Below are 17,768 nucleotides of genomic sequence, written 5' to 3'. Positions count from 1 at the left end.
TGCTGGGGAACGCTGCCGAGAGTTGTTTATTGCTGTGTAGTAACCACGGTGTCCCCTGTTACGTCACAATGGGAAGTGCTGGTATGTCACAGCGGGGTAGGGGGATGGAGTATTGACTGACCTGTTACCGTAGCAGCTGCAGTTGCTCCGATGCTGTTACATCACCACTGGAGCCCCCCCCCCTCCAGCATAGTGCAAATACGTCACAGTGTTAAGACTTATTTGTGAGGATGTGGATTGCAATCACCTGGATGAGGATATGATCCACTGGTGGGCTGTGGGGATTGTAATTAATCTGATGAATCTTAAGGTTCCATAAAAGGTGGATAATTTCTTGACACACTGAGAGACTGTTAGCTTCTGAAGAATAATAGAATAATTCTATTATCATAAAATAATTGTAGATTTTTAATTTTATAGGAAAAACACATACTATGATGGGAAGTCAGGATGACCCTGGTATTATTCCAATGACAATTCACTACATTTTTGAAGCTCTAAACCAAGTACAAGGACATGAATTCTTGCTGAGGTAAGAGTTAATGATGATAGAATAATCTGATTTTATTTTCCAAGTGAACATAGTTTTTGTACTTGTATAAATATTCTATCCTTACTATCTTTACTATTTTTTGTCTGAAACAGGATGAAAGTTTTGAATATATATGTATTAGAATAAAGTGCTTATGGTGAATTCATCACGCTAAAATTCTGTGTTACATGGCATCATCTATTGCTACTCCAAATGCAGAAGAATAATTTTACAATGCAAAGACCAAAAAAAATGTTTTTGTTAAACTGTAAGTTTTGAGGCCTCAGTCCCAGTTACATAAAAATTAAGACATTTTCAACAGTATTAATTTGATGTTAAAGCAATTATGGTGTGGAATGTTGTGTTATATTCCTTAAAGAATCGAATAGTTAAAAATTTGTAATTTTTCAATATGATAATATGTGACTATACATTTTCTTTCCTGCAGGTTTCATTTTTCAGATAATTTTCTGTATAGAACTATAAGGTTTATTTTGGACTCTATCCATCGTCTGACAAAACACCACAATGTTTCGGAGACTGGATCTGTCTCTGTCATCAGGTGGATGGGGTGGATAAACCGACTCAGTTGGGCCCATTACAAAGGGCTAGTCTCAATCACTTATATATACCAGGCGATGAATAGAGTCCAAAATAAGCTTTATACTCATGGTTCTATATAGCATACACCATCGTCAGAATCCTTTTAAGTCTAGATAATTTTCTGTTTGCTGGAAGTACTACTTCTATTGTTATCGTTAAATATCTCAGGTCTAGTTTTTTGACCATAGAGCCACATGCTGCATTCCAAGAATGAAGGAAGGTTTGGCATTCCTTTTCTCCTGAAAATATGTTTCAGAAGGTTTTGGGATTAGCTGTCACACAAACTATGTTAAAAATTTACAGCTTTATGTTCATCTCACACTGCATATTTTGCATGCATTATCAGGTGCCTAAACGAAACATTAGAAACTATACTGTAATACAAAGAATAATTAATACACCTATGCCTGCACACGTGTGCCCCCCCCCACACACACACACACACAGATATTTGGGTAAAAGTATAAGAAGTAATAAATTATGTCACTTGTGCCAAAATTGTACATAAATATATTGTAACGTGTTTTGCCACGTGACAAGTAACTTCACGCCTTCTTGGATATAGCGATTTTATTCCACTCGCTCTTACATTTGCACAGTTCACAATTACACAATTACTGCCCTTGGCAGTATCACAAATTATCATATCAAATCTTCCAACCACACGTTTGGGTTCTCTTCCCGCGACTGCCGCTATATTTCAACTGTCTTCGGCAGCTGCTGCATTTTAGCATACTCCTTAGCCAGTGCAGTTCTCTCATAAATCCTCAGCCAGACAACAGGAAAATGCCTTGCTTCCTTGTTGCCTAGTCTCCGTGTTTACAGGTGTTGCTGGGAAGGCTGTCGAGAGTTGTTTACTGCTGCATAGCAACTGTGGCATCCCCCGCTACGTCACCCCAGGGGAAGGGGGCAGAATGTTGACTGGCCTCTTACCGTAGTAGAGACAGCGCCTGATGTTGTTACGTCACTGCTGGCGGGGGAGGGGTTGTCCTCCATAGTGCAATACATCACACTGCTCCCATCTTAAGGTCGTTCATCCCGAATAGCCTAACGGTACATACCCGTTCCTTTTATTTGCAGTCTGTTCTTGCAACGGCTTCTTTCTTGTTCAGCTACTCCTCTTGCCGCAACTATCTTCCTTCCGTTACATCCGCTCCCCTCTTAAGACCAGCTCGTCTCGAGCGGTTTCCTGTTAACTTGCCAGAAGATCCAGTTGTATCACATTCACTCCTTCACTTTCTCCCATCGCACATTCACTCTTGCTTGGGAGGCCGGTGCTTCTAATTTACCGGCTCCTCTTCTGTGCTCTCCGTGCAGCATGTCTGCTTGTGCACTTGCACATGCCTCGAATTTTCCTTTCAGGACGAGTCCTTATGTCGTCCTCTCATGTTCAAGTTCTTCCCGTGCTTTCTTTGACACATCTTTATGCGGGCTTGTGCGTGACTCCACTGGTGTCTGAGTCTCTTGTGCTGTGTCACATTTGCACAGCTAGTCATCTTCTTGTTTTGTCATAATCTGACAGAAGATCTGGCCATTTGCTTCGCGATCTTCCTGCCGACGATCTCGTAGAAGGTCTTCTTACGAGTACTTCTCCCTCCTAGGTGCGATCGCTGTCGTGATCTACACCCTCCGATGGCATTCTTGGTTGGGTCCTTGAATTGTTTGCTGACTCATAGTCGCTGTTTCAGACCTGTGTCCTTTATGCCAGTGTTGCATTCAGGGTACTTCCAACATCTGTTCTCTGTAATCTTCGTTCCGGTGGCGGTTACTTCTTTCCACAGTCCACAATTTCTTTGGGTCGAAGATTTCCTGAAGATGTTCCTCTTGCGCCATGCCACTGTTGCACGGTGGGACACCTTCCTGCAGGAGGCAGCCAACTTCATCCGGGATCCACAAATTCTTCGGGTTGGTTCCTCTGGCTCTCCATGTCGCCCTGCAGCTTGCTTCTTGCCCCTATACCGCTTCTTCCGTCCTTTGACCAGTTTCTCTACGGCATTTTCGTAGGGGACTTCTTGTTGCTGGGCCACCTCAGGTTTCCTGTCCACTGAGGTCAGCTCTTTCTTTTCTAGACGTGCCTCCATCTGTTGGCGGGCCATCGTCTCTTTTCTGGTATCCGTTGTTTCTTCAGGTTCTACAACCGGTATCACTATGGGGACCTCTTCTTGTTGTGCCGCCGCAGGTTTCTTGTCCACTGAGGCCGGCTTTTCTTCTAGACGCGCCTCCGTCGTTTCTCAGTAGGCCATCGTCTCTTCCTTTATCTCGGGTTTAAATGCGGACACCATCTCTATGTGGCTGGTGCCCATTTTTTCTCACATGGCTTCCTTCCTTGCTTGGATAGCTCTCATTTCTGCTTGGATGGCTTCTCATTCTGTGGCCATCTTTTCTCGCGAGGCTTTTCTATCGGCGTCTGCCTTTTCTTGGTTGGCGTCTAATTTTGACATGAAATATTTTTTGTCTTTCTTCTTGGCCTCCATTTCTTGTTGGCCTTTCTATGGGCCCTCAATTCATTCAGCAGGTATTCCATCATCTGCTGCATCTCCATTTTGTTGCAGTACAATACTCGATGCACAATAGTTCGTTCTAGACTGGCGTGTTTAAGTTCGTAAACAATTCTGACAATTCGAATCCCACTTCTGACATCAAATGTAACGTGTTTTGTCACGCCACAAGTAACTTCATGCCATCTTGGATATAGCGATTTTATTTCACTCACTCTTACATTTACACACTTCACAATTACACAATTTATACCCTCAGCAGTATCACAAATTATCACATAAAATCTTCCAACCACGCGTTCGGGTTTTTTCCCGTGACTGCTGCTATATTTCAACTGTCTTCAGCGGATGCTGAATTTTAACTGATTCCTTAAGAGAGAGAGTCACATTGCAACTGACGGTCAGTCAGTCTGTCTGTCTTGGTGTCGAGCCCCAGCTGGGGCTCATGACCAGATATTTCTTTTGAATGAAAGTTACTGTCTTGTCCATGTGTAGCGCCCTCTCTGGCGAGAGGTCAGGTCTGTCATTTGTCAGTCAGTCTGTAGTACTAAGTCCACTGTCTGTAATACTGATTCCTTAGGCAGTGCAGTTCTCTTATAAACCCTCAGCCAGACAACGGAAAAACGCCTCGCATCCTTGTTGCCTAGTCGCCGTGTTTACAGGTGTTGCTGGGAATGCTGTCAAGAGCTGTTTACTGCTACATAGCAACCGCGGCATCCCCCGCTATGTCACCGCAGGGGGGAGGCGGAATGTTGATTGGCCTGTTACCGTAGTAGCAACATCGCCCGATGTTGTTAAGTCACCGCTGGCGGGGGAGGGGATTTCCTCCATACCGCAATACATCACAATATGTATTGATAAATAGTGCCTGTCTTGTAATAGACAGTGCATCACTTAAGTTTTCTTGGATGTTTCTACAATATTGTTAGGACAGGTTTTCTTGTATGGGTCCTATATTCTTATTTTACATTTAATTGTCCTTCTAAATGCACTTTCATTGTCCATGGCAAACTTATAATTCTACCTGGTGATCGACTACTTTGCAGTCAAAACATGTAGAATGAAGTGACAACAATATTNTTACCTTTGTGTTAAATCTGCACTTCCCCCCCCCCCAGTTTATTGCACCCTCCATTATCCATATTAATGGATGAGAGAAGTAGCACAGATAATTAAAAACATGAATAATCCAAGGAATCTTGAAATGGCCATTACTCATGCTGTGTTAAAATCTGAAAATCATTCATTAATTACGAATCTTGTTACTGTCTTTAAATAGTAACCATTTCTTTGTAATGGAAGAAAACATCCCTTGTTCGGTGGTGATAGGCCAGTGCAAAATGCGATAAAATAGAATAAAGTTGCAGCACAGTGAGAAGATGTAGAGTCCACTGTAAATCACTGTGAAGCATCTCTCATACATGTTACTGAATAATATATTTTAATGGGCGAAACTTAACTCAGTGCAGAAAGCTGTGAACAATAACTGATGGATTCTAGAAGTTCTGTGGTTAACCTAAAAGTGGGTAATCAAGGGTCTGCTATATAGTATTACTAGGGTACATTTACATTTTTGTGTGTTCATGACCAGACACAGGGTTTGGATTGGTAACTGGATTCATTAAACATTTATTACTCATAGCTACAAATAGTTATAACGCTATAACTAATCTACACACTTTACAAATTGTCAGAGTGAGAGCCAGCATTACTTTACAACTTGTGGTTTACTGCCAGTCACTTCGTCTTGGTGCCAAGCCCCATGGGATTCAGGACTGGAGTTGCTGTTGTGGCTTTGTGTGTGTTTTTTCTCTCTCTCTTTTTTTCTTCCCGCCGGCTGAACCCTTCAGGTTGTAGACCTTATGTAACATCCTCTCTAATGAGAGTATGGGTTTGTACGAGGGTTGGAACTTTAATAGTGGCAACTATTTATTTACAACTGATACAAAATAAGTGCATGTTTCGAAGTTTTACTGTCCTTCAGTGTATTCACCAGCATTGTGTACAACCCATTGCCAGCGATGTGGAAGTTGTAAGATACCTTTAGCAGCACCTGTTGTGTTGATAGTTCAAATGGAGCAGTCTGCTTCCTGAAGAGTCTCTGGAACAGTTCAGAAGTGAATGCCACGAAGTAGTTCCTTCATCTTAGGAATCAAGTCAAAGTCACAAGGGCTTAAGTCCGAGGAGTATGGTGGATGGTACAGCCCTTCCCATCCCCATTGATCGAACAAATCAGCCACAGATTGCCATTTCTGCATTTCCATCAAATCATGCGGAACCCATCATGATGCAATTTTTCTGATGCCCAGGCGTTCCTTCAGAATGTGAAGCACAGTTGTATGTGCTAATCCTGTCTTTCAGGCTAGTTCACGAATTGTATGGCATCGATCACTCTCCGGTAATGCGGAAAGGGCATACACTTCTTCTTCACTGTCACTAGGACGACCTGGCCGATGCATGTCTGCCACATTCTGGCATACTTTGTTGAAGGCCTTTACCCACCTTGCCACTGTTCTGTAACACAATGCAGATTCCCCACAAGCCTCTTGAAGACCATGATGACACTGTTGTGCTGTATGGCCTCTGGCACTATTAAACTTCCAACCCTCGTATCTTATGAATAGGCTTTGCCTTTGTCAAATGTAGGTTAACTGTTAACTTTTATCGTCTTACTCTTCAGCATCTGGCTTCTGATTTCTCATGTTTCTAAATTTAACTTTTTTTTAGGTTATAATATTAATTTGTATTATTTAAGTACATTCAGCTAAAATTTCGGCCATGACTTATTTTATATATATATATATATTTGAATTAAGTCCAAAAAACACAATAAGGATCCATATTTAGTGAACTGAATGATAACTGGATGCAGTTCAGCAGCTTAAAGCTGAACAATATATGCCTGATGATGGCCTGATATAGGGGCCGAAACATGCCGTGTCCATAAAAGTCTTAATACGAGGAGCATTCTGTATATAATTCCTCCTATTTTTTTAATGAAAACTATGACAGATACAGAAAGCATAATAACACAGTTAAATAGAGCAAGATTTCAGCTACTTAGAGTAATTTTTCCACATAATCACCACCATTCATTATGCACTTTTGCCAGCGATGAACGAGAGCCTGTATGCCACGCTCGTAAAAGTCTGCTCCAGCAGAGGCAAGTCACTTTCTTATAGCTGCAATGACAGCATTGTGGTCTGGAAAATGTTGCCCATGTAGTCCATCTTTCTTAGGACCAAATATATGGAAGTCTGAAGGTGCTAAATCAGGGCTATAAGGTGGATGTGGTAGGACAGTCCAGCCAAAGTTTGCAATGTGCGTGGTGGTCGCCAAACTGGTATGGGGTCTAGCGTTATCGTGTTGCAAGTGAAAGGTTGTCTGCTTCTCTGGCCTGACTCGGGAAATGCAGGCTTTCAGCTTAGTCAGCTTCATCTTGTAGCGTTCAGAATTGACAGTCTCACCAGGCTCCAGGAAATCCAACACAATCACACCCCACCTATCCCAAAAGACCGTGCACATCATTTTCCCTGCTGATGGCTGTGTCTTGAACTTCTTTTTTCTTGGGGAATCCGGAATCGCCACTCCATGGACTGTATTTTGGATTCCGGCTCATAGTGGTGATGCCACATCTCATCTCTGGTGACGATGCTGTCCAGAAACTTGTCACCTTCAGCCTCAAACTGATGCAACAGGTCCTGACAAACTTCCATTCGATGAGTTTTGTGGTCCTATGTAAGCATCCGCGGGACCCACCTGGAACATACTTTGCGATAATCCAGCTTCCCGAACGTCGTTTCCAATGCATTACAGCCGATATTAAGCCATGCATGCAGTTCCCTGGTCGTTATCCGCTGATCTGTATGGATGAGCTGATCGAGGTGCTGTTCATTGTGAGGAGTGGCAGCTGAGCAGGGACGCCCAGGGCATGGTTTGTCGCACACTTCACTTTCGCCACTGTTGAAATGCACTACCCACCACCTCACTGTGCTGACATCCACTGTATCGTCTCTGTACAACTTTAGCAAGCGTTGATGGATGTCAATGGGTGCAATTTGTTCAGCAGTGAGAAATTCAATAACACATATCTTCTTCGTACGCACTTCTATGTCAGACGCCATTTTGGTAGACTGCTCTGCTGTTGCTATCTGTCGCATGACAACCAAACTAACAGTACATTGGCGGGAAGGTTTAACCTTTACTACAACAGCACCAACATCCAGCTCAGAAGTTACATATTAACACAAAAAAATAGGAGGCATTATATACGGAGCACCCTTCGTAAAACAAATGTTGATACAGTAGTGTCTTCTTTGTTTTAAAAGACAGAGTGTTGTTGTGTAGACGGCATATTCTTATACGCTTTATATCTTAAATGTAGGTATTGCATATATAGCATGTTGAAAATTCTTCCTTGTGCACCATCTACAAGTCCTCTGTCAGTGCATACTTCACTAAGCAGATCGTGTCTACCTTTCTTATCTTATGCTACAACAGCAGCTTAGTCATTTGAATGGTTGTAAGCTTGACTGCTGCCAAGTTTAAGTCTCTTCTATTTTACAAATTGTCAGTCAGAGTTACTTTATTACCCTTTGAGGATCATGGCCAGATTTTATGAATTGTCAAAGTCAGAATTACTTTAGAACTGGTGGTTTACTGCAGATCAGTTTGCCTTGTGCCAAGCCCCTCAAGGCTCTCAACCAGATTTCTCTTCCATGATTTATTTAAACCGTCTTGCAGTGCATACACTCATTTATCTCCTTCTCTCCCTCGCACTACATGTTTCGGCATAATAATGCCATCTTCAGGTGCTTACTTATCCACGCCAAACTAGTTCGTTGCATGCCTTGTTCTCATATTAAAATAACTAAAATATGTATCTATCATATACATTGTCAAACGTTAAAAATATTAAAATTGTTCAGGATACCACATCACTACGTCGCACCTCACTACGCCAGTCACGCCCATTCTCCTCTGTTGGAGCACTCCTTCACTATCTTGTGTGTGTTGTGCTTTTGTTGTGTCTTGCTCCTGTGACTGCGTGTGTTATACTGTTGGGCCTCCTGGGTATGTGTGTGGGTATACCCAACGAATTTGCTAATTTATGGACATCACAAGGCCATACTTTTTTCAACGGAACATCATCTACAGATGCGAGCAGTACTTGGACTGTAGTCTCTACCTGTTGCTCATGATTTTTGTCACACAGGTCATGAGATGTGAACTGGTTTTCTAAACAATCTGCAGTCACCTTGACTTTCTTCTTCAGGTGACATGTTATTCCTAAAGGTCCATGAATAGTAGAAATTTATTGTCTAAAGTGTAAGAACTCAGTGTTGTCTGCATCATTGCAGGCTTGGCCTGGTGGCATATAGACTGCTAAAAGTAGCACTTAGCTATTAGCAATCAGTATGCAGACCCTTGTGTCTTTATTAAAACAGGTGGATGCAGGTCTATGTGGTTGTGGGGAATGCCTTTCTTTACTGCAATGGCAATTCCACCTGTTCTTCCCAGGAAGCGGTCAGTTCGATAAAAGTGATAATTTTATTAAAGCACCTCTCATGGGATTTGAGATTGTCTCTGAGAGCAGAATCAATGTATATGTAAGTGTTGCAGCTGTTTATTGAACTCATAGCACTGCCTCCAAATGGCATTTGCATTAAATGCTATGACTTTGAACAGACCATGAACTCTGGCAGCCATTTCATTAAGTTAAGTACTAAATTTGTAATGACCATTATTTTGTATTTTTCTGACACAGCTTCACTGGTCTCTCACATGATCGGTTGCACTACAGTGGCTGTTTTTAACATGTCATTGTTAGTAAAACCAGGATCCTGTACTGAAAGACCTGTTTTCTAAATTTCCTGTTCTGGTAGATGCTGCTGCATGGGATTCCACATGCTTTTCCCATATGTCTGTGGTGCCTGTGGTTGCTGATGTTGAGTGTCTTGATGCAGTGTAGGTGTGTAGGACTGCTCTGGTTAGGTGAACTTAAGGAAGAACATCCTCCCAGAGGGCCCCTATGGAGTTCGTTGTGCACTTCTTTGCAGTTCTCCTTTCGAATGGCTACAGCCTCTATATGACACTGGATGAGGTTTCTCTCCTACTAGTGTGCAATTGCAGCAGATCAGTGTAGATTCTGTATTTGTCTCTTCAGGATGTTCCCTATACAGGTGGTCACCACAGCACCACAAACATGAGAGGAGTTGCTTGCAGTTGGACCAGATATGGCCAATGTTTTGACATTTGTAGCAGTGCATTAGGCCATTTTGAACTCTGTATAACTCTACCTTGATAGTAATATGGTTAAGGCTATTCAGCTTGTATATCTGTTGAGTTTTTAAGTCTATTGTTAAGGTAACAAGAAATAGAGGGATGGTTTCCACGTTGGTTTGTTCATTTGGAACTCTTTGAGTGGCCATCATTTGCCTCATGATGACGTTGAAGCCTTGTTCAGGTAATAAGGAATAGAGGGAGATTTTCCATGTGGGTTTGTCTATTGGGCCCTTTGAGACTTACAACCAGTAATTTTATTTTGCATCTGAACACTTGCTGTTGTAGTCCTTATGTAACATACTATCTGATGAGAGGTGGTTCTGTTGTTTACAATTGCTGCTGGTCATCACCAGCGCAGTCCTTAGGTCTGAGTCCTGTGGGACTCATGACCACATTTACTATCTCAGATTCAAGATCCCCCCAACCTGTAGGGCTAAGTCTCCATATTTATGTCCCCCAGGAACAGGGTGGCCCTGTTATAGCCCCAGGTACTGTGCTCCCTTTTCATCGCCTATGACTAGCAGGGCTACAGTGGAGGTATTTGACCCTGTCTTGGCACAAACTGTATAGAAGACACCATTTCTAACAGTTCCTTTATTGTGGCATGCCAAGTCTCCAGCAGTTCCTCCATTGTTGTATTGCATGTTTGTTACTGTGGAAACGTGTTCAGTTTGCCATTGCCTAGTGGCAGGCAGTGTTTAAGTCATCATGTCAAAATATAAAGAATTGACTGCTGTGGTCAAAATATCTCTTAGTCCAATGAAAATTCAATATTCTTGTAGCTAGAAGTGAGGAATTGCTCAAAATATTGAGCTCCACCTAGGGTTTTGCAGATGGACGATTTTGCCATGAAGATCTTGATTTCATAATGTGATTATAGAATGGTGTGAGACTGACTTTCCTTGTACTGCAGATGTGTCAGTGTCTAGGCATGGGGTTTGAATTGATAATTGGATTCATTGGACACCTATAACTCATAACTAAGGACCGGATTTTTATGCCCTACTAATCCCTTAAGTATGTATGCATTTGTGCATGAAAAACTTCCGAAATATGCACATACAAATTTGTACCAAATATTGAAATTGATTTTATATTATTTTAAGACCAACAAATCAATATTTAAGTTCATTTTATGTAATCACTGAATGATTCACTTGCAATAAAAAGCTACTTAAATACAAATCATGCAACAAAGCCAACATATTTCATTACAAATTTAAAAAACCAATGGTACTCACATTTAGCTCTTTGAACTTTCAACTTCTCTTCTGTGGCAGTTCACAATTACTAAACATTTTAGGTATTCCATAGTTAGTCGCCTCCTATTGTCTCATAAGATGTCCTTATAGCGGGAAAAACTTTCCACCTCACAGGAACTTAGGGGCACATGTACAAAAGCCGCTATTTGCTCCACTGTTAGTGATTTTTTACTTGTCAGTTCAGTAAGTTTACCGGCTGAAATTTCTTCAATTTCACAAATTTTGTTCATATCCTGGATTTTTTAAAGAATGCTGTGTACTTTTTCCTTTACTACTTAACCAACTCTTCCAGGAACCGAATTCAATTAGGAAACAGTGGTTTTGAACACACTTAACGACTGATACAAGTAATATTGCTATTGCTTGCCTCCAGTGAGGAAATGGAGGATGGAAGATGAGAGAAGTGAGCAGATATATAGGAAAGATTAGTTTCTAGTTCTGCGTTTTTTTTTAGTACATCTTGGGCAATTTGAATTGATGCTGCACTTTTGGGAACAAATGTATTCACGACATTTCTGTTTCTAAATGTTTGGTATAATAACTCGCTGCACACAGCCACGTGCCCCAGCGCATTAAAATTGGTTCTGGCAGAAGTGGAACGCTCGGTGCTACTGCTTTAAAGGCTTCTTTTCTGTATGGAGCTTTAACAAATACCTTCTTCACAGAAGACACCAACTTGTCAACAAGCGGAAAATTTGCACAAATTGTTTCTGCAACATGGTGCAACCCATGGGCAAAGCAAGTCAAATGTGTCATGTTTGGAAATATAACTTTAAGAGCAGTACCTGCTTTTTCATCATATAACTTGCGGCATCAGTCACAAAGAGCAATATGCCATTTGGCCATTGTAAATTCATGGAATTGATAAAAAATTCAGAAACTGAGGAGCTATTTGTGGTTTCAGATTGTTCTACCGCAAGAAGATATGGGGTAGATTGTTCATTCTTATTAAGGGATCCAACTATACAATTTGTAATAAACCGTCCCTCACAATCTTGTGTTTCGTCAATTGACACCCACACAAATTTATCTTGAATCTTATCTCTAATGCTTTCAATTGTAAAATCCAAACACTGCTTCATGTAATTTTTGCGCACAGTAGATTCATCCGGCACTTTCCACTGTGTATACTTCTCTGTGAAGCTTCTCAGAGTAGGGCTGGTTAGGTTCCACAGTGGAATATCTGCTGCTAAAAAGGCTTCGCATAAATGAAAGGAAAACTGAAAAACTATTATTAGAAAATTCACTAAGCAATTTTTGAACAGGAGCACTTTTCGTGGATTTAATTTTAATATTCTCTTTGTGTACATTAGTGTTCAAATGCTGAAGCACTTGAAAGCGTTTTTCACATGCTCGGCAATAAAGAATTTCGTTATCCGTACCCATCATCTCTCCTTCGAACTCTTGCTGATACAGCTGTAATTTAGTTTTCTGACTTACTTTCACTTTCGGCATGACTACAGAAAGGTAAACAAACTTAACTGCAGACTAGTGACCACTAATGTGAATGGCCCCCATCTTCAAATGAAGAAGCGTAACGAACCTCATGGAGACTTCGGAAATAAATAAGTGAAGTCCCTTATCAGTTGAATAGTATTATGTTGATACTGGCTACATGTGAACGCTTCCGACTAATCTCTTCGCGGCCACTTTGATGGTATGCGGATGAGCCACATTACGAGTGGAGGGATTGGGGAAGTGCCGTCCTGGGTATTGCATTAGAAACATGAATTATTATGAAATGTTGAGTCAGACATGCAACATATTCTAATACTGAAAAGAAAAATTGTATACACACGACCATGATTGACAATTTGAACATAAAATTAAAAAATGTATATGATAAACATTTTAAAAAGGAAATATGCAGTATAAATCAAGATCTTCGAAGATATGATGCTTATTCATAAAACAGGCAAAATATGCATTTATATGCACCATCAAACCATGTCCAAAATTTAAGAAATGAAGTAATTCATACATATATCCAAATGAACATACTTTCTGGTTGCAAGAAAGAAATATGCATTTGCATTAAAATCTGGTCCCTACTCATAACTAAAATGATCATAACAGTCTCATTAATATACACACTCTATAAATCACTACAACTACAGCACACACAAAGTATTCTGTTTTTTATTCTGTCACTAGTTGTTGCTAGGTAGCGGCTGCTAACAATGGAGGTTCCTCGTGGCCAACCATGAGCTGCCACTGCTCACTTGCAACTCATGACTATTAACCGCTGACTTTGACCTCTGACTGACGAACTTTCCCATTAGTCCTCGCTATATAGCCTCGGCAGAGATCACACAGAAACACCACTTCAAGCAGTTCCTCTAATGTTGTTTGGTGATTCACTGCTGTGGAAACTTGTTCTACTGTTCAGTTGCCTAACAATGGCTGCGTAGAGAACACTGCATCCTCTGTTGTTGCTTCAGTATCTCATGCTAGGTCAGTGTGTTTACCATGCTGCTATCTAGCAGTAACTGCCTCTACACAGTCCTCTATTCTGACTTTCAGCCATCAAATTTCATTACTCCTTCCATAAGGCTGCTCATCCCTACTAGCCTACAGGCATAATGCGATTTCATCTTCTCTGAGGGGATGTGTCTATGACGTCTGTAAACGTCTTCTTGAATGGCATTTCAATGTCGTGCTGGTCTCAGTGCTTCTGTTTCTGATTTCGACAGCTACAGCCTTCATTCCTTAGGGCTGCTTGTCTCAAGCTCCGTAGTTCTTTTGCAGGTGCATCTTCCTTGATGTGCTTCTGTGACCAGCAGTCTCAGTCATTGTTCTCTCCCTTCAGGGTTGGACTGGTGTTCTGGCTTCAGCGTGATGGGTGACTGTGGAACCTGTCCCTGCAAGGCTGCCCACTGCTTCCAGGGTCCCTTCTAGGTGCACCATTCTGACTATTACATTGAGTCACTGCTACTTCACTTTAGCCCTTCATACTGGTGGATGAACATGATCATGCCCAGGTGCACCACAGTGGCACTTCCTTATCGCCCAGTCATAACACATGGAGCCTCAAGTCCATGGATGCATCATGGGCATGTGTGATATTGAGTCCCAGGATGAACTCCTCCTTAATATTGGCGATGAACATCCAGGTTGTTAGTGGGCATTACCCCAGAGCCAGTTTCACGAAAGCTTCCTCCAAGAAGGGTAAGGTCTCCTCTGATGCCGTCTGCAGGGCATACCGTGTGGGTGGGTCTCTCGGTCAGTCCTCCAATGATGTCCAGCCTGGCGATGGTCACAAGACATGCTCTCTCTGCTATCTGTCCCTTGGCATGTAGACTGTCATTGCTGTGCTTTTCCAACAAACTGAGTATGTAACTGAAGAGATATGAATGGTGAAACTGCCGCCTCCATTTCTTCTATTTGTTTCTCCAGTCAGTTATCTTCTTGGGAGTTTTTGCAGGTAGCCCTTTGGCAGTTCCTCGTAAGATGGCCGACACTTCCATACTGCCAAAAGGTGGGTCATTCCATCCTGCTTTACTCAGTCCTCAGCAACTGTGGTCTCCTGAGTGCTGTGATCCTCTATAAACAGGCTGCTGCTGCTGCCGCCCACTGGCGGCGTCCATCTCTTCTCACTGGCAGTCTTTTTCTTATCATCTCTCATCCCATATCCAGTGTTAGTCATCTTGTATTCATCATCAGGCATGTTCTTCATTGGATTCATGGGTACAGTTCTTTCGAAAGTGGCAGGTGGGTGGGTGGGCACACATGAGAGAGAGACAACAGGATTCAACCAATGAAGATAGCCCTTCTCTGTGTCTGCTGTCTCCTTGCAGAGGCTTTGGGTCCATGTTTTGAGGGACAGTTGTAACCACAACTCTATTTCTTCAATCTTCATGTTCAGTTCCTTGTGGAGGGCCTGTGTCCATTTTTGGACAGACAACAGGACGTTTATTGTCTCTATACTTTCTCATCTAGCTCTTGTGGCGACCCTCCTTTGTTCCAGGCAAACTTTCATTTCTTTCTTGGCAGGTGCTGTTGTGGTTTCCATTTTTTCTTGAACTGCCTCCATTTTCACTTGATTGCTGTCTCTATTTGCTTGAATGGCATCTATTTTTTTCTTGATTGTCCTCTATCTTTTTTTTTTGAATGGCCTCCATTGCTTCTTAGCCAATACTCACAATGGTGTTCAGCCTAGCCTCTGTCTTATCTGCAGTGACCTTCACCTTGGCCTCTGTCTTGGCTTCCAGCCTTTCCATCATGGCTACCAGATATTCCAAGTCCAGCATGATTATCTGTCACGGGTTCCAGTCCAATGATGCACATTAATATAAGCTCAACAATTCAATCCTATTGAAACAGTCCAATCCCACTTCTGACACTAGTTGTCATATTGTAGTGATTAAATATGGAGTTTTGATTGGTAATTGGATTTATTGGTGCTTATAAGGCCTAACTACAGATGATTATAACAGGTTCATTAGTTTACACACACTATAAATTAATCCAAAGTCTTCTATTTTTTATTCTGTTGTCACTAGTTGTTTCTAGGTAGCGGCTGCTAGCAGTGGAGGTTCCTCATGGCCAACCATGAACTGCCACTGCTTACTTGCATCTCACAATTACTAACTGCTGACTCCAACCTCCAACTGTGTAACTCCAATCCAGTCCAGCAAATTGCTACTGGTTCGTGCCGGCACAGTCGTTTGATTTCAGGCCCCTCAAATATTTGTTTATTCTAGGACAATTTATATGTTTGAAGTGGGATCTTCTCCTTGACAAGAAGAGGGGTTAGTCTTTCTGAGTAGGTGTGGCATTTGTTGCAGAGTAATTTTGCTTATGTATGTCTGCAATCATGCAGTGTCCAGGAATTTGAAATTTCTGGACACTGTACATGCTTTCTCACTTTACTACAATGAATAATCCTGTGACATATAGAACCGTTGCTAAGAGAAACTCTGTATACATCAGCCATTGCTAGGTAATGCCCACACGCAACAATAGAGGAGGTGTCATGATACATGACATGTTTAGCCACTGGTATGTAGTGCCTGCAGCATACACATGCATGGTGACATTACACAACAGTAGACGAGATAATGCAGGCAGTCTTCTCTGTGGGTGTGCTTCAGGGCTGTGTGACTTGACCAACCATGTTGTGCTGAGTGGGCGAGTGCAGTGCAGTTGAGGGTTCAGCTGTGGAGTGTTAACCAGGGGGCAACAGAACCTGAAGAATCTCCAGTGCCAAGATTCATTACCAGGAAACGTCTAGTGAAAACACTGGAGAGGAATAGCCATTATGGAGAGCTGTTACTGGTTAAAAACTATTGAAAAGAGACCGAGAACACTTAATCTTTAAACGCTGGGCTTCTAACATGGTGTTAGCTTGAGCTGGCTGGAGTTTATTTAAATGCCCACTGCTGGTTTGCGTTTAAATGCCTGTTGCTGCTCTGCGTTTAAATGTCAGTTCCGTTAGGATGCTTACGTTATATTTAAAAATGCTGTATCTAATACAGTGACCTCCTCTGTGGTCTAGTGGTTAGAGTTCCTGGCTACAGATTCAGAGATATTGGGTTCAATTCCTGGCGCTACCAGATTTTCTGAGAAATAGTGGGTCTGGAATGGGGTTCACTCAGCCTTTTGAGGATAATTGAGGAGCTGTTTCAAGGAAATAGCGGCTCTGGTCTAGAAACCCAAAATTAATGGCTGTGGGGATTCCTTGCGCTGACCACACGACACAATCTATCCGCTAAATTTGGCATTCACTGCACCAACAAGCAACGGCCACTCAGTTGGTATAGTTTGCTTGCAGACTAAATCGATGGAGTTTTTTTTGTTTTGTTTTGTTTTGTATCTAATACAGTTTCTATGATAATTGAATGAAATGACTGTTTTAATCAGCAAAGAACAGTGCCACATAATTTAATATAAGATTTGAAAATATTTATACGAAGATATAATCTATTTTTAATTTTCTCTTGTATTTTTGGTGCATACTGTAAAATTGTTCCCTGCTTCTTCACAGAGTATTTTATGCATTATGAAATCACTCCTGCATCTACCACTTGAAATATTTTTGTATTCTCTGATGCCATAAACCAACTGGAAGCAATAAAATAATTTGGTTCTTTGCTGGCAAGTTTCACATATTTGTTGCACTCTTCAGATATTTCAGCATTTTGACTAGAGGAGAGAAAAGAGAAAGCATTTCAGTTCAAGGAAGATTACAGGCTCTTTGTTCCCTTCTTCAGTGCCAAGCCCTTCCACTGCATTTGAGATAGAATATTGAGCTTTCTAAAGTCGTAACCAACACATGCATCATAGCTGAGATACAGAGTACATTCAATTTTCTGCAAGTTGATGGTGAATTCGAATATTGTAGTTTCATATCATAAAATGGCAATGATACGTTGTTTTGAAGATGATGAAATTGAAAGGCAACTGAACTGCAAGATATGTGATGTCGGACTATGCATTTTCGGGTGCTTAAAGAGGTACCATACAAAGGTGAGATTCAATTGCATGATGCGTGTTGTGAACCCTGTGTACAACTCAAGCAGATAACTACAAAATAGTATGTACATTGAATCTTAATCTATTAAAACTAAATAAATAGGATTGGGCGTT

At 41.5% G+C, this 17,768-nt stretch overlaps 1 protein-coding gene across 1 annotated transcript in view; it reads left to right on the top strand.

Moving 5' to 3' along the window:
• Positions 1–422: 422 nt before the first annotated feature.
• LOC111868176 (kinesin-like protein KIN-7I) overlaps positions 423–17,768 on the top strand; it is a gene marked incomplete at its 5' end in the record, with an annotated part of 46,470 nt that continues 29,124 nt past the window's right edge. Inside the window, 1 exon segment of the mRNA XM_033752948.1 lies at positions 423–532. Coding sequence (XP_033608839.1) covers positions 435–532 — 98 coding nt within the window.

Source organism: Cryptotermes secundus, unplaced genomic scaffold (genome assembly GCF_002891405.2).
Source record: "Cryptotermes secundus unplaced genomic scaffold, Csec_1.0 scaffold11150, whole genome shotgun sequence".
NCBI classification, from domain to species: domain Eukaryota; kingdom Metazoa; phylum Arthropoda; class Insecta; order Blattodea; family Kalotermitidae; genus Cryptotermes; species Cryptotermes secundus.
The sequence above is the reverse complement of the archived record's forward strand: the minus strand, read 5'-3'. Positions and strand labels throughout refer to the sequence as shown.